This window comes from Leopardus geoffroyi, chromosome B1 (genome assembly GCF_018350155.1).
Source record: "Leopardus geoffroyi isolate Oge1 chromosome B1, O.geoffroyi_Oge1_pat1.0, whole genome shotgun sequence".
NCBI lineage: Eukaryota > Metazoa > Chordata > Mammalia > Carnivora > Felidae > Leopardus > Leopardus geoffroyi.
This window is the reverse complement of record NC_059327.1, coordinates 43678954-43696698: the sequence shown is the minus strand read 5'-3', so window position 1 is coordinate 43696698 and position 17745 is coordinate 43678954. Positions and strand designations below refer to the sequence as shown.

The 17745-nt window shown below is 40.8% G+C and overlaps 1 protein-coding gene across 19 annotated transcripts in view; it reads left to right on the top strand.

Annotated features, from left to right (window-relative positions):
- The window catches only part of TACC1 (transforming acidic coiled-coil containing protein 1), a 118899-nt gene that overhangs the window by 63578 nt on the left and 37576 nt on the right, over positions 1-17745 (top strand). For 13 of the 19 annotated variants that reach the window (XM_045460076.1, XM_045460101.1, XM_045460062.1 and 10 more), the window contains one exon: positions 543-658. The exons of the other annotated variants lie outside the window; for them this stretch is intronic. Coding sequence is in view for 9 of the 13 variants with exons in the window: in XM_045459979.1 (XP_045315935.1) it covers positions 543-658 (116 nt within the window). In the remaining 4 variants the exon portion in view is untranslated. The remainder of the gene's footprint in view (positions 1-542; positions 659-17745) is intronic. 19 annotated transcript variants of the gene reach the window in all.

Genomic DNA, 17745 nt, shown 5'->3' with positions numbered 1-17745 from the left:
AAGAAGGTCGCGTGATGACAGGCCCCTGGCAGCTGGTGAGAAATGGTGGTCTTTGCTGAGCTGCCACCGAGTGATTGAGGAAGGCAGGTGACAGCATTCTCGGCCTCAGGCCGAGTGAGTTCCAAACAGGTAGAGGCCTGCCAAAGAAAAAGGCATCATGGCGAGAGCTGGCTTAATTTTAGGGGGAGAGGGCAGTCTTAATTTTTAAACCTATGAGAAAGGATTCTTGTTAGAAAAGGAGTCTGTTGGAAAGCGCTTTTGGGGGGATGTCAGAAGAAAGGATGACCTCAGAAATAAATGGTGATGAGAAAAGCTCCGGAGGATGGAGGAGATATTCAGGGAGACAGGATGCCAGACAGAAGGCGGAGGAGGGCCCTGCGAGAAAACCCGCAGCAGCTCCCACAGGCCAGTCCTTGCTGAGGACTAGTGGGTTGTAAAGTTAGGCAAAAATGCTGGACTTTAGCCTTTTCGGATATGTAGGTTGTAAAGGGTGTCGGAAATACCGTTGAAAGTGGTAATTCCTCATTTTTCCCCCTTGGCAGCTCGGATTCAGAAGGTAATTTTGAGACCCCTGAAGCTGAAACACCAATCAGATCACCTCTCAAGGAATCCTGTGATTCATCATTAGGATTGGCAGCACCGGGGGCCAAAACCCAAGGTAAAGGAAGATTTTCATTTTCTGCCTCTTTTGTTTTAAAGTTTTGAGAATGTAAATGAGGGAAGGAAGAGTGTTAACTTAGGACCATTTAAAAAGGTTTTGATCGAGTACTTACTAAGAAAGAGCTGTTTTAAGGCTCCTGGCTTATTTGAAATATTTTTGTTTGTTTTAGGAATATGGTTTTCTTCCCAAGTGGTTTGTACATTTGCAGTTTGAGATTGTCATTATCAAACATTCCTGCTGGGCCCTTCCCCCTAAGCCCCTAAATACCAAAAATGTGTGTAGTAATGCAGAGGTGAAGGTATGTTTAGATTTGGCTTCAGATATTTCTCAGGCTAAGTCACTTTCTTCAGGGGTGTGTGTGGCTGGAGACAAAAATTATATGTAAGAGTGGACCTTTTTAGATAAGAAGGAATCTTAAGCTGTTTCAAAATTGTTCACTTCTCCTTCATCTATATAGGAATGGTGAGCCTCTCAGTCTACCTAAGGAAACCTGGCACAGAGATGGTCTCCTAGCCCCTCAGAGCTCAACCTTGAGCCTGCCCTTCAACTACAAAAGCTTCTGATCCATTTAATTAGTAGAAACCTTTTTTGTCACACAGCCAGTTTTGAGTAAAATTTCACTTGTCCTGATAGAATCTGTTTATCTGTTCAATAGAGTGTGCTGTGATTCAGCAGTGAAAAAGTCTTGCTCTCACTGAGCTAACGTTATGGAGGGAAATGGATCTTTTAAAGGTTAAGTAAGATACACATGTCAGCTTGTCTTAAGTATTATGGAAAAACATAAAGCAGGGGAAGGAGGCATAGGGTGCATGGGGTAGGGATAAGAGATGCCAAAGGATAATTAGGCCGAGCCTTGCCAATAAGGGAACTTGAGCAGAGCCCTGAAAGAAGATTGAGGGAACAGCCTTGCAGATTCTTGGGGAGAGGACCTTTCCAGCAAAGGGAATGGCATCTGCAAAGGCCTGAAACAGGACCAGCCTGAGATGGGGTGAGGCCCCATGGTGGGAGGGTTTTGAGGACCAATGAAGAAGCCAGTGTGGATGGAGTGGTGACTAGGAAGGGAACAGTAGGAGCTGAAGTTAGATAAAGGAAAGTCTGGAACACTTTGTAATGATGCTTGGATTTTCTTTCTGAGTAAGATAGGAAGCCATTGGAGGGTGTGTTATCTCCCCAGGGCTGCCTTGACAAAGTAGAAACCCACAAACTGGGTGGGTTAAAACAACAGAAATATATTCTCTCACAGATTTGGAGGCTAGAAGTCCGAAATCGAGGTATCAGCAGAGCCACAGAGCCATGTTCCTTCCTAAGGTTCTAGGGAAAAATCCTTTCTTGTCTCCTCTAGCTTCTGGTGGTGGCTGATACTTCACGGTGTTCCTTGGCTTGTGGCAGGATAACTCCAGTCTCTGTCTCCTTCATTACAAGGCCATCTTCTTCCTGTGTATCTCTGTGCCTTCACATGACATTCCTTTAAGGACACCGGTGATTAGATATAGGGACCCTCCTAATCCAGTATGACCACATCTTAACTTGATTACATCTGCAAAGGTACTATTTCCAAATAAGGTCACATTCACAGGTATGGAGAGTTAGGGCTTCAACATATCTTTTTGAGGGATGCAATTTAACCCATAACAGAGTGCTTTGAGCAGAGAGATCATGTTTTGACATCCTTTTAAAAAGACATGAGGCGCCTAGGTGGCTCAGTTGGTTAATCATCCGACTGTTGATTTCAGCTCAGGTCATGATCTCACAGTTTGTGAGATTGAAGCCCGTGATGGGTTCTGCACTGAAAGTTCGGAACTGGGAGCCTGGTTCGGATGCTCTCTGTGTGTCTGCCCTCCCCCCACTTGTGCTCTCTATCTCAAAATAAACAAATAAACATTAAAAAAAAAAAAAGGCTACTTAACTGTTGTCTGGAGAAGGGACTCTAGCATGGATGTTGTTCTTCCATGTTTTCTCTTTTCCAGTGTCTGCCAGTGTCATCCTTCAATAGAGCCAGGTTATCCTGTTAACTAGTTTTTGACTTGATTATGACTTTTTTCTCCTAACGGTTACTGTATTTTATTGCTTCATAACTTCCTTACAGGTTGCTTGGGAAGTCAGGTTCTCTGTGAAAGACTTCATGATGGAGCTGGAATTATTGGTTCACTGATAATAATAATTATTATTACTTTTGTGGTTTGATTTTGCTTTGACTTGGGAGTTGTCTAATGCGTTTCCCCTGCTGAGAATTCAGCCATACTCTCAACACATCCTGGGTAGCCTCCCTCCCTGCTTTTTTTTCCACCCTGGGTTGCTTTTCACCATTGTTTTAGGCAGAGACCGCATGGGAACAGGCAGGTTTATACATTGGAGAGCTCACATGTGGCGCTTAGCTTTGCACACGGAAGATGCACTTGTTCTTCAAAGCTTCCTTTTTCTTCTGTCAAGATTGGCAGATCAGAAGAGAGATTTGAAAGCTGGAAAGAACTATTTTGAAGTTTTCCCATCAAATTTAAGTAATGCTCACAAGACCCATAAGTAGCGATTTGAAAGTCTCTTTGAATGTCCCTCAGCTTGGGCAGCTCCCTTCCTCACCATTCTGTCAGCTCCTAGTCTGATTCATGTTGACATATTCTTTGCTAATTGCATAGAGGCTCCTATGGCTCAGACCCCCAGAGCCATAGAGAACCTATTGTTTGGTCCTTTCTGTGCCACTGACTCTTTTTTTACATGTTTTGGTAACTTCTAGCTCACACTCTTTTTCTCTCTTCTTTTGAAAGATTTCTTTTTAGAGAGTCATGGACCAGGAAAGCTGTGTGGAGTAGATCATGATTGGAGACCATGTATTTGATGGGGTAATGGGGTAGGGTGTACAATCTAGGAGACTACCACCACATATTAAGAAATCTTTCAATTTGGGGGGCGCCTGGGTGGCTCAGTCGGTTAAGTGTCCGACTTCAGCCCAGGTCACGATCTCACGGTCCGTGAGTTCGAGCCCCGCGTCGGGCTCTGGGCTGATGGCTCGGAGCCTGGAGCCTGCTTCCGATTCTGTGTCTCCCTCTCTCTCTGACCCTCCCCCGTTCATGCTCTGTCTCTGTCTCAAAAATAAAAAAAATAAATAAAACGTTTTAAAAAAAAAAAAGAAATCTTTCAATTTGGGGTTTTGTTTTATTTTTAATGTTTATTTTAGAGAGAGAGAAAGAGAAAGGGCAAATGGGGGAGGGGCAGAGAGAGAGGGGGACAGAAGATCTAAAGCAGACTCCATGCTGACAGCAGAGAACCTGATGTGGGGCTTGAACACACAAAATGTAAGATCATGACCCGAGCCAAAGTTGGATGCCTAACTGACTGAACCACCCAGGTGCCCCTGGAGCTTTTAAATAATAGGATGATTGTATATCAGCCTGGTAGTATTCTGCCTTTGAGAGCTCCTTCTGCCCAACGTGTAGAGTTAGCCCAGAGTCTTGTTGATGGCCTTGTTATACATACAAAGTAAATATAAAAATACAACCAAACACAGGTCTGACCAGGGAAGATATCAGTGGACCAAAATTCCTGGAGACACATTTCTCGTTGAAGTCTTAACTTCTGAGCTTGGATGGTCCTCTTTCTCCCAAATTGTTGATTATTTGGCTCCTGATAAAGTTAGTCTTTCATATATCTTTGGTTCCAAGACATAGTGGGATAGCAGGTAGAAATTATATAAGACTGTATCATTTTGGGGGATTATTTATGAGTTAGGGGTTAGAGTTAACATACATAAAAGATACTGGCTTCCTGGTATATTATGGTCCCCCAATGTATGGGCTGTATCCCACCCCAACTTCCATATGATTCTTTGAACGCAGGGAAACATCTACACCTATTTGAAGTTAATTTTCTTTTTATTGGAAGTTTTTGGGGACTTACAGTATCTGAACTCTGTCTTAACACTCCTTAAGACAGAATTGTATGCCATTCTAGGAATGAAACAATGGATGAGGTTGTGGGGATTTTTTTAAGCCACAGACAGAAGCTGGCTTCGGACTAACTGGTAAAATAAAAGTTGAGCCAAAGAGGTTCCTTGAAAATACCAGAGTGGTGGCTGTAATACTGGGGCTGATAGTTCTGTGTTTGCTATCTGTCTGCCTCCCCCAACAAAGAGTGTTTAAGCTGCTGCTGTTAACTGTTCTTTCTTTTTGCTGGGGGATGTATCAGTGAGGAGATGGCACGTACAGAGGACTTCTGAAAGAGGTACAATCTCAAGTTCATCCCCTCCCCACTTTTTTGTGTATGTGTGCTTATGGACTATGGTTTTGTCCATTGTCTTAGACTATAAAAGCTGCAGTGAGTGGATGTCCTGTGCTACTAGAAGCTACTAGAAGTCTCCCTGCCACACATATATCTTTATATGTATATACATATACATATATGTATATATATATACCTTTCTTTGAGAAAGAAAATCTTAATTCATGCTGAAGCTCTTGTGTGTGCCCTTGGAACAGCTAGTTAAATCTACCCTGTTTGATATGTTAATTAGGTGCCTTTTCAAAGACTCACTGTAGTCCTCCAGAATAGAAGGAAAGAGATAAACAGGATCAGTCCACAGATGTTTACTGCTGGAGGCCTGGTGGGGAATGCAGAGTTGTTTATTGACACAGTTTTGGTAGTCTCAATCAGGAATCAGCAGACTGTGGCTCACAGACCAAATGTGGCCCTGTCTCTTGCTCTGACCGATTATTGTTTTGTCTGGGAACTAAGAATTGTTTTTACATTTTTAAGTGCTTGAAAAAAATTGTGACGTGTAAAAATTATATGAAATTCAAATATTAGGACCCGTAAGTAAAGTTTTGTGGGAATGCAGCCACACTTGTTCGCTTAGGTGCTGTCTGTGGCTGCTTTCACACTAAAACAACAAGGTTGATTACTTGGAACAGAGACTGTGTAGCTGGCAAAAGCCTAAAATGTTTACTGTTTGGCTCTTTACAGAAAAGTTTGCTGACCTAGATCCACACCTAGGACAATTTTGATAAAAATATAAAGCTTAAGTAATTTGGGCTAACTTTCAAGAAAGCAGCAAGGCTATATACGTGATTAATTAACATGAACTGTGGCACCTGGTGCCATTAGTGCAGGCCTGTATGCTTAGGTAAGACTCTAGGGAAAGGCTGATTTGGGCTGGCTGTTTGTCTCCCTTACAAAACACAAATGTCATTGGTCTGTCAGTGTACTTGCTTTTTAATTGACTGTGAGATCCAAGGAGTTATGAAAAATGGAAATTAGAGAAGAATGAAGAGAACTTGGGAATCATTTAATAATATAAATACAAATATATAACTTTTGAGTTTTGCCCATTAAGTGTTTTTTAATAGTTTTAATTTAATTTAATAGTTTTAATTGGGTGTTTTAGAATTTATTTGACAGTTGTTATGGTATATTGTTGGTATATGCTATATGGTTGAAATGGTATATTTATTGGATTGTTTAGACTGTGCATATATAAGACCTAGAATGCAGATCTTGTTAAAATGTAAGACTTAGGTTTTCAATTCTAAGGCTTTGGGTTACATGTACAAGAAAGTATGCAGGGGCACCCGGGTGGCTCAGTGGGTTAAGTGTCTAGCTCTTGACTTGGGCTCAGGTCATGATCTCAACAGTTCGTGAGTTTGAGCCCCATATTGTGCTGTGTGTTAGCTGTGCAGAGCCTGCTTGGGATTCTCGCTCTGCCCTTCCCCTGCTCATGTGTGCGCACTGTCTCTCAAAATAAATAAATTAAAAAAAAAAAAAAGAAAATACTATACAGACATTTTTCATTAGGTATTTATTGAAGTGTTCCTGTAAAATTCATGAGTATGGTTCTCCTAAGGATTTAGTTTAACATCCTCTCCCTGCCCCTACCACAAGGATTGCTTTATTAGAATTTCCTATTAATGATGGGACTAATAAGGACCCTTAATGTTACCTAGCCCAAAAGTTTAACCCATGTGGCTCCTTTGACAATATCCCAAACCAATACTTTTACTTTTATTTTTTAATTTTTGATGTAATTAGTTCTTTCATAGTTTAAATTTGTATATTCTATTATTATAAGGTCTTTAAGGCTTGGAAACCTCAGCAGCATGACACAATTCTGTGGTGTTTTTTTTTTTTTTTTTTTCCCAGATAACATTTTTAGCTCTCAACTTGGGAGATTCCTACGAGTTAGTAAATGGGATCAGAGCCATGTTTCTTTGTTGGTTAATTTATAGCAGTGTAAATGAGCCACACAGAGAGCTTCTATGTGGTGTTCCACCCAAAAAAGAAAGTCTTCTCGGGGGAAAAAGTATAGTTTTTCCAGCAGACTTCTCAGGAAGTGCAGAACCACAATATTTGAATACAAAACTTAGGAGCAGGGGTAAAGCCTCCCTGCTGAAAGTAAACATTTTAGGGGCATCTGGGTGGCTCAGTCGGTTAAACATCCGACTCTTGATTTTGGCTCAAGTCATGATCTCGCAATTGATGAGTTCGAGCTCCACATTGGGCTCTGCGCTGATGGTACAAAGCTTGATTGGGATTCTGTCTCTCTCTCTCTCTCTGTCTGCCCGTCCCCTGCTCATTCTTTCTCTCTCTCTCAAAATAAACAAACATTAAAAAAAGGAAGTAAACATTTTAATAACTGTAAAGCAGTAAATGTTATAATGGTTAAACTCACTTTAGACTCGTACTTGCCAGTTTGGGGCTTACCTGAGCAGCAAATCAAGTGATATAGCTTACTGTGATAGTTTCTGGTGGTGCATGTGTGTGTGGGAGGGGCAACCCTTCCAAAATTATGTTGCTGCCATTTAATGCTCCACTTAAAAAAATGTATGTGGTCTAAAGCCGTTTAAACATTTAGGTTAAAGAGTACTCATAGTATCTTTTTCAAGTGAGCAGTAGCAATGTTCATAGGAAGTCCTGGCAGCATAAGCCATTTTGTCACTATCTCCTAACTCAGGTTAGTGATGTAAAAGCTACTGGTTTATCTATCCAAAACAAAACAGCTTGGTGGGGCTGTGATAAATGAGGGTTGCTGAATTGCCTGAAAACTGTTAGCATTGGGCCTAGAAAGGGATTGCTGTTTCTAAGTTCAAGATCTCACTCTCTCCTTTGCTTGTACATGAACCTGATTTCATGAGTCTCCACAAACATGATTGTATCTCCAGGAGTTAGAATGATAATGGCTGAATGGATATTTCATTATTTCATAAAGGAAAAAGTGTAATTTGACAGTTCTGTTTGACAGATACAGATATATTCCTAGCCAGTCCAGGTGCCCTCTTTCCCATGTCCTTGCTGGAAATATAACAACAAATTACTCATCTCCAGCTTTCCCACTAGAAGACTGCCACCTAGCAGACCATTGTCTTTGTTTCAGCTGAGTTTGTCTGTTTGTTTGTTTATTTATTTATTTTATTTATTTATTAGAGACAGTGAGTGAGAGTGGGGGAGGGGCAGAGAGAGGGAGAATCCCAAGCAGGCTATGCTTTGCCAGCACAGAGCCCAACGTGGAACTCGAACCCATGAACCGTGAAATTGTGACCTGATCTGAAACCAAGATTCAGACACTTACCCGACTGAACCACTCTGGTGCCCCTCAGCTGAGTTTATTGAATTTGATGGGAGCAAGTAGGCTTTTTTCCCCCCTTCTTTTCAGCATCTTACTTGATTTTAGAACAGTAATGCTGTGAGATGGGACACATATAATCTCCATTCCACAGATTGGGGCCAGAGTCTTTACTGCTAGTGGTAGAGTGGGGTCTTAAATTTAGCTTTTAAGATTGCACATCCAGAGCTTCTTGGAACATATCATACAGCTTCTCTCCCCCAGGGAATCTGTGATTTTCTGTGATTCTCTTCACTGATTGAAAACTTTTCAGAGGAACTGAAGGTTCTTAAAATGTTTCCAGGACAGAGTGTGTGATGGGGGAAAGCATCCTTTAAGGTATCCTGTTAAGTGACAGTGATTTTAAGAAAAAGTTCAGTAGGGGATATATATTCCATATTTATTAACTTTGCACATATATGAAGAATAAAGTGTAGTTCAGGAATTTTGAATGTTAGAAGTTTGCAGCACAATTTAGATATAGAGCCAGAAGCAGGAAAGAAAAAAAGCATTACTGGGTATTCAACTTTATTGAAAACATTTTGCTTCCTTAATGCTTAGCTTCAGCTTATCAGTGAGAAATAAAGAGGGAAGGGACATATTGAGTAGTAACTTTTGCTTTCTCTCTCCACATGTGAGTCGTGTCGGGGAGGAGAGGTAGGTACCTAGAGATGTATGCAGCCTCCTGGGACTCTGTACCTATTTTGGGTTAGAAAGAAGAGTTTCTAAGAGGCCTGTATTAGTTATCTATTGCTGCATAACAAATTACTCCAAAAGTTATTAGCAGCTTAGAACAATAAACATTATTTCACATAGCTTTCATAGGCCTAGAATTTGGAAGCATTTTAGCAGGGTGATCTGGCTTAGGGTTACTTGTGAGAATGCAGTCACAGTGTTGGTTGGGACTGTAGTCATCTGAAAGCTTGACTGGGGCTGGAGGACCTTCTCCTCAAGTAATTCACTACTGCCTGGCAAGTGCTGGCTGTTTGTGGGAGGCCTCAGTTCTTTACTATGTGGATGAACCTCTCTCTCTATTGGGTGGCTTGAGTGTTCTTCCAGCATGGCAGTTGAGTGACCAGAGTGAGTGATCCAAGAACAAGATGGGAATTGTAATGTGTTTTGTGATTTAGCTTCAGAAGTCACGTTGTTATTTCCATAATATCTTTTCGGTTAAACGGGTCAGTCCAGGGACATGAATGCTGGGAGGTGGGATTCATTTCACCTGATAAATGGCTCCCTCATTGGGTGCCATCTTGGAGGCTGACTAGCACAAGACCATTTTCTACTTTTTAAAAAAAACTTATACCAAAGGGTATAATTTCAAAGTCTTCAGCCTTTTTTATTACTTTCTTTCTCTGGGGCCTCTTCACTGCTTTATCCACCCCTCCCTTTGGCTCCTTTTCTTAGAGTACAGGAGCAGAAGCGACAGGAGAAATAAGGTCTTCAACCAGGGTCCTTCTCCTATTGTGGAAGTGTCTCATGTGCCTGGTGAATCGGTTGCTGTTGCTTTGGCTGGAGGCTCCTCTCTCTTTTCCTTTATCCTGCATCAGCCCCCAGCTCCTGTGTGGGCGGTTGCTACTTTGTGAGAGAGGCAGTTGGTATTTCGAATTCTCCAGTAATTATTTCTGAAGAGATGCACATTATGGTTGTTTGGCAGCAATGGAGTGAAGTTACACAATTTCACATCTCTGCAGAGGAGTCCCATCTGTTAGCACGTGCCCTTTCTCTCTGCTCCTCCTGCTGCAGTTGTTGGGGATGGAGGAAAAGTCCTACAGGGAGAGCCTTCTACAGTTTCTGTCTATGGTGGAGGATTTCTAATGTATTTGAAATGTATCCTCAAACAAATCCAGATGGTTCCCAAACTCCAGGACATCTCATCAGTGAGAAGACTTACTCGTTGCTGGATGGGTTTCTGTGGACAAGGTTTGGCTGCCTGGTGGGCAGACAGTCTTGATTAGTGGGCCCCTCTATCTAACTGTATTGTGATGTTGGCCTTCAGAGGATAGGGTTTGGGTCTCCTTTTTAAATAAAATAGCATAACATGCTGGTTTGGAGATTTGAAATATTTTCTTCACCCTTAGTTCAAGCTTTTAAAGCCTGTCCAGTGGCTTTCCAGATTACTCTTTACCTGTGGAGTCTTATATTTTAGGATGAGCCTCTGTCAGGAGTTAGAAGCTTATCTCTGGAGAACACGGCATCTGGCGTCCTCTTACAAAAAGCAATTAAACTTGCCCCCGCCCCTACCAGCTCCTGAATAGTGTTTTTTTTTGGTGTTTTTTTGTTTTTGTTTTTGTTTTGTTTTTCTTGTGTAGGGCCCGGAGGAGGAGGTCTGGTCAGTTTGTTTGTTGTTGTCTAGGTTTGGTCAGGGGTGGGTACGTGAGGGGTGGTGTTGGATGTTGATGTTTTTCTGCTTTAAGTAGTGATATCTTAAAATTCTGTCTACCTAAGAGGATGTTCTGCATTTTCCTGCCTTGACTCACCCACTTGGAATCCTCTCCTTACTCTCATGCTCTGGATGACCTTGGGGCCCCACTGGTCGTGAGGGAACGTGAGCTCTGCAGCCTATACCCTGAGGTTCTACCCAGCATTCCTGGAAGAGACCTGCGTGTGCTGTTATCCTGCCCCTGGGTACCACATCGTGTCCACTTCTACTGCATTTTAAGGCCTGTGTCCTTGACTAAATGGCCTAGAATGTACATATATAAAGTATATTTCAACTTTGGGGTAATCAGAGGGACTGGGAATTCAGAGACATGAAACTGAAAAAAAAAAAAAAAAAACCCCTCGAATTTTGGACACTTGCCTAAATGCTAATCTGTACCTTATTAACAGTCTCCTCGGGTCAGACCACTTTAGCAGGAAGGGGTGGCACAAGTGCCGGAATCACACTTCCCTCCTGAAGCCCTTGATTCCAGCACAGTAGAGCAGGGGGTGGGAGACAAGACCAAGCCATACATTTAAGAGAGGACAGCTCTTCAAAGGGAAAGGATGGAATGAACAAATGTTAATCCTTTACAGCTGTTGGTGTAGAGCTGAACAGCTTTCCCACTACTTCAGTGTACTTTTTCTGTCTATAAATGATAATCTCTTGAAAAAGAAGTCCTTTATGTGTCAGACGTTCACCCAGCAGTGGGCACTGGTTGAGGATCACCTCTGGTTTGGGTGCTCGCTCTAGTTTTGGTGATACAAAAGGGACCAGGTGTAAGGCCCCCACAGAACTCAGTCTGGAGGAAGCCTGCCGGCTTCTATTACCAGTGTTCTTACAAGGGAATGTATGAGGGAGGTCTTGGGAGAAGTCAAATGTTAAAAATCAGAATTGAAAAGAAACAGCTCCTTCCTCCCCCCCCCCCCCAAAAAAAAAAAAAACAAACAAAGCGAAAAGCATTTTGAGCTTAACAATTGTTCTGTCTCTAGGATGGTTCCTATGCTTGGCTATATCTGCTGTAGGAGAGAGGAGTGATGTCATTTTTTCACCTTTTTCTGTAAATAGAATTTATCTAGCACACTGTAGGCTTCCTCAAGAGAAATTTAAAATCCCAAATTGATGTGCTAGTGAGACCTACCACCTCACTGCAGTGTCCCTACAGGTGATACACATAAGAGCTATTTACAGCATTTTCTGAAATGTAAGTCTGTGGTGTACTAGAACATTTTATTAAGAATTGCAGGAAACTCCTCCTGCTCAGCCTTTAAGCTGTGTCCTTTTTTTCTTTGTTAACAGTTTTATTGAGGGGCACCTCAGTAGCTCGGTTGGTTAAGTGTTTTGCTTTCTGCTCAGGTCATGGTCTCGCAGTTTGTGAGTTCAAACCCCACATCAGGCTCTGCGCTGACAGCAGGGAGCCTGCTTGGAATTCTCTCTCTCCCTCTTTCTCTGCTGCCCCCCCCCCCGAAAATAAATAAACATTTAAAAATATTTTCAAAAAGTTTTATTAGATATAATTCACATGCCACACAGTTCACCTATTTTAAGGGTCTGCGATGCAGTGATTTTTAGTATATTAACAGAGTTGTGAAACTATTGCCTGTATCCAATTTTTAGAACATTTTATCACCCCCAAAAGAATCCGTACCCATTAGGAGTCACCTCCCATTCCTTTCCCATTCCACCCCTGGGCAACTGAGAATCTAAATTGTGTCTCAGTAGATTTGCTTATTGTAAACATTTTATATAAATGGAACTACACAGTCTATAGTCTTTTGTGATTACCTCTGTTTACATCCATGTTGTAGCATGTAACTGTACTTCAGTCCTGTTTTATTGTTGATTAGCACTACACTACATGGATATGCTGTATTTTGTTCAGTTGATAGACGTATGGGTTATTTCCACTTTGGGGTTATTATGGTTAATGCTGCTATGAACACTTCCTGTGCATAGGTTTTTATGTAGATGCCTAGTAGTAGAATTGCCGGGTCATGAGGTAACTCTATTTCTAACATTTTGAGGAACTGTCAAAGTGTTTTCCAAAGAGGCTGCACCATTTTACATTCTTACCAAGCATGTGAGGGTTTCAGTTTCTCCACCTCCTTGCCAGCACTTGCTATCCATCTCTTTGTAGCCATCTTAGTAGGTGTGAAGTGGCATCTCCTGGTTCTGATTTGCGTTTCCCTTATATCTAATGATATCGAGCATCTTTTCATGTACTTGTTCGCCGTTGGTATATCTTCGTTAGCAAAATGTTTATTCAGATTCTTTGTCTACTTTTTAACTGGGTTATTTATCTTTTCATATTGAGTTATAAGAGCATGTATTCTACATACGAGTCCCTTACTATAGATGTGATTGTAAATAGTTCTTCCCATTCTGGCGGTTATCTTTTTACTTTTTTGATGGTATCATTTGATGTGTAAAAGTTTTTAATTTTGATGAACTTCAGTTTTCTACTTTTTCTTTTGTCCCTTATGTCGTATCTAAGAAGGCTTTGCCCAACCCACAGTTCCAAAGATTTACTCCTAGGTTTTCTTCTAAGAGTTTTATAGTTTGAGCTCTTACATTTAGGTCTGTGATTCATTTCGAGTTAATTTTTGTATAGTTTGTGAGGAAGTGGTGCAAATTCTGTCTTTTGCATGTAGCTGTGCAGTTGTCTCAGCACCATTTGTTGAAAGATTGCCCTTTTCTCTATTGAATTAATTTTGTACCCTTGTCAAAATCAATTAATCATAGATGTAAGGTTCATTTCTGAACTTTTAATTGTTTTTTTTTTTTTTAAGTTTATTTATTTTGAGAGAGACAGAAAGCATGAGTGGGGAGGCACAGAGGGAGAGAGAATCCCAAGCAGGCTCCATCCACACTGTCAGCACAGAGCCTGATGAGGGGTTGAACTCACAAACCATGAGATCATGACCTGAGCCGAAGCTGGACATTTAGCCGACTGAGCCACCCAGGTGTCCCTAAACTTTTAATTTTGTTTTATTGATACATATGCCTTTCCTTATGTTTGTCCTACACTGCCTTGATTATGGTAACTTTGTAGTGAGTTTTGAAATCAGGACATAGGAGTCCTACAACTTTGTTCTTTTGATTGGTTTAGCTATTCTAGGTTCTTTGCATGTCCTTATGAATTTTAGGATCAGCTTATTAGTTTTTGCAAAGAAGCCTGCTGGGATTTTGATACATGTTGTGTTCAATCTGTAGATAAATTGGGGAGTGTGGTCATGTTAACAATATTAAATCTTCCAATCCATGAATATAGGATGTCTTTCCATTTATTCAGATTTTTAATTTTTTAAACAGTTTTAGAGTATCTTGCCTTTCTTTTGTGAAGTTTATTTTCAAGTATCTTATTCTTTTTGATATAATGGTAAATGAAATTATTTTTTTAAATTTCTTTTTTGGATTTTTCATTGCATGTGTATAGAAATACAATTAATTTTTTGCACATTGATTTTATATTCTAGGACTTTCTATATACAGGATCGTTTCATCTGTAAATAGAAATAGTTTTTACTTTTTCCTTTCCAATTTAGGTATCTTTTATTTTATTTTTCCTAGCCTAATTGACCTGGCTAGGACTTCTAGTACAATTCTGAATAGATGTAGCAAAAGCTGATATTGTTGTTCTTGATTTTAGAGTAAAAGCATCAATCTTTTAGCATTAAGTATAACATTAGCATTAAGGTTTTCATAGCTGTCCTTCATCAAGTTGAGGAGGTTCCCTTCTGTGCCTAGTTTGTTAGATGTTTTTTGTCGTGAAAGGATGTTGGATTTTGTCAAATTCTTTTTCTGCATATACTGTGATAATTATGTGGGTTTTGTATTCCATTCTATTGACATACACTAATTGATTTTCAGGTGTTAAACCAACCTTGCATTCCTCGGATAAATCCCACTGTTATGATGCATAAATTGGCTTTTTATGTGTTGGTGGATTCGGTTTGATAGTATTTGGTTGAGGATTTTTACTTCTGTTTTCTTTTTTTAATTTTTTTTTAATGTTTATTTATTTTTGAAAGAGACAGAGACAGAATGCAATTGGGTTAGGGGCAGAGAGAGAGGGAGACACAGAATCTGAAGCAGGCTCCAGGCTCCAAGCTATCAGCATAAGCCAGACGTGGGGCTTCAACCCATGAGCTGTGAGATCATGACCTGAGCTGAAGTTGAACATTCAACTGACTGAACCACCCAGGGGCCTCTGCTTCTATTTTCAATAGGAGATATTGGTCTGTAGTTTTTTTCTTTCTTGTGATAACTTTGGATTTGTTATCAGAGTAATATTGGCCTGATAGAATGAGTTGGGAACTATTTTCCTCTTATATTTTTTGTAAGAGTTTGTGAACAATTGATATTAGTTCTTTAAATATTTGGCAGAATTCACCAGGCTGGTCCATGTTTTTGGGGGGCGGGAGGAGTTTTTAATTTACCAATTCAGTTTCTCTCCTTGTTTTAGGTCTATTCAGATTTTCTATTTCCTCTTGAGTCAGATTAAGTAGTTTGTGTCTTTCTAGGAATTTTTCTACTTTATCTAAGTTATCTAATTTGTTAACATGCAATATCTCATTTTTAAATGGAATTAATAAGCCCTGCTCTGCCTTTTTCACAGGGTTGATTTGAGGATCAAGTTAGGTAATGCTTTGAGGATCAAATAAGTGAAATGTTTTACTTGTTCTGAATTCTTAGTTGTAGGAAAACATAACCATATTTTACCACTGTCTGCAATTTATGCAGTTTACCATTTCTACTGTGTTCCTCCTTTGTTAATTACATTTCAGGGGAGAGGTTGTTGCTCTTGTTCCCAAAAGAATATGAACTAAGATTGGGTTCAAAGGGGAATTAAAGTCATTTGGGGGCCTATTTCTGCCTATTTCCTGAAGAGTAGCAGAACTTCTAGATCCTATGCTGGGGATCCTATGTCAGGGTCAGAGGACATCAGTGCTCCATTAAGGAAATCAGTTGTGGGCTCTGATTCATTCTGCTCTCAGCTAGCACTGAGAAAACCTGTTTCCTTTCCTCTCTGAACAAATGCTGAGCTTATCCAGTCACTGATTTCCTAAGCTTTCCTGTAATCCATACCTTAGATGCACTATATTCATTCATCCCACTTCTGCCCAGCTTGCGTCAAAGTCAGTAATAAAGGTTCTCTTAAAATACAGCTTAGCTGGCGCACCTGGGTGGCTCAGTTAGTTAAGTGCCCAACTCTTGATTTCAGCTCAGGTCATGAACTCATGGCTCATGAGATCGGGCCTCACGTTGGGCTCTGTGCTGACAATTCAGCTTGCTTGGGATTCTCTCACCCCTTCTCTGTCTCTGCTCCTCCCTAGCTTGTGCTCTCTTTCTCTAAAAATAAATAAACGTTAAAAAAAATTATTTCATATAATGCTCTAGAAAGTTCTCTTCATTTGCTGAATATGAAGGCAAATTCAAAGAAGGAATCTCTCCTTTAGAAAGGGAAGAGAAGTTGGTGACATAAAAACTGACTCCTTAAGATCAGAAGTCCAGCAAGTGCTGGTGTTTTCTGTAAACATGTTTCTATAAAGACATGTGAGGTGGCACTCATATAAGAAGGTGGTAGTTTTTTCCCCTCACTGTTGTATTTGGTTGTTCTCTGAAGGGATTTTGAGTGTGGCTCTTGTTTCCTTAACTGCATTATAAGCCCCATGCACTTATTTTGTGGTCTCTTCATGCCTAGTACAGTATATGCTGCAGGTTATAAGAGCCTGTGCCTGGTTGGTTAGATGATTATTTTAGAAATTATTTTGTGATTTGATTTTAGGACTTCAAGTCCTGATGAAGCTGATGGTTAAATTAATTAGGAAGTGTTGACTGTTGAACATCTGATTTGGATCCTTATGTAGAATATCTTAGTACTGTGGTTTGTAGTCAATTGCTGTTATACATTTATAAAACTTCACTGTCAGGGCGCCTGGGTGACTCGGTTGAGCTTCCAACTGGATTTCAGCTCTGGTCATGATCCCAAGATCATAGAATTGAGCCTCATGTCGGGCTCCATGCTTGAGATCTCTCTCTTTCTCTATCTCTCTCTCTCTCTCCCCCTCTCCTCCCCTTGCACGTGCATGCTCTCTCTCTCTCGAAAATAAAATAAAATTAAAATTAAATAAAACTTCACTGTGGTTGCTGGGCCTTCCAAGTTTGTGTTATTGTGTCTGCGTATCTTTTATGTGGCCCTGAATAACAAAGACCCACCTTTTGGGCTTGAGTTCAGAGGTGTAGGCCAGTGTCTTGGTAACTAGGGGTCCTATTCTATAGTTGCATAGATTGAAGTTGCCTGATTATGAGATATATTACAATATGAGGATTGTACAACTGTAGGATTATCTCTCCCAGTGAAGATAGAATAAAGTAGATAGGAATAACTCCATCTGTTTGAGATATGTAGCCCAGCATGGTCACATGGGTTCATCATCTTACTTCTGAGCATTCAGAAGTATGGCACTGGAGCTTTGTTCCTAGAGACTGTCCCTCTGCTTCCTGTCTTTCAGATGCTCCCCCCCCCCACCCCCCTCAGTGGATATGACAGCATAGATCAGTATATTTGTGTCATACCATAGCATTGAACCCGTACTCCAGACCCCTTCTTCCTTGGCTTGTGTTCACACTTGGACTTTCCCATGAATGAAGAGAAATTAGATGAATGAAGATAACTCTGGAGTTAATTGGGGGATGGTCTAGCATGGTTGAGCCATGGCCTGCCTGTGCCCCAACGTAGACTCCCAACTGCCTTCCTCTCTCTCCCTCCTCTTCCCCTTGTGTGTGTGTGTGTGTGTGTGTGTGTGTGTGTGTGTTAACCATTCTGAGCCATGGTTTCTTCATCTGTGAGATGGAGTTAAAAAATACCTCACAGGGTTGTTGTGAGGACTGCATAAGTATCTAGAGTGTCCAGCACTTACAATAATATTATAATGAGGAAAAAATTTTCAGGAGACACTTAAAAAATCACCTTTTACAATGAATCCCCCCCCTCTGTCTCGGGAGGAGGAGAGGGCGAGCTGGGTTGGGGATGGAAATAGGAATCTTGCGGTGAAATGGAGAAAAAGAGAAATC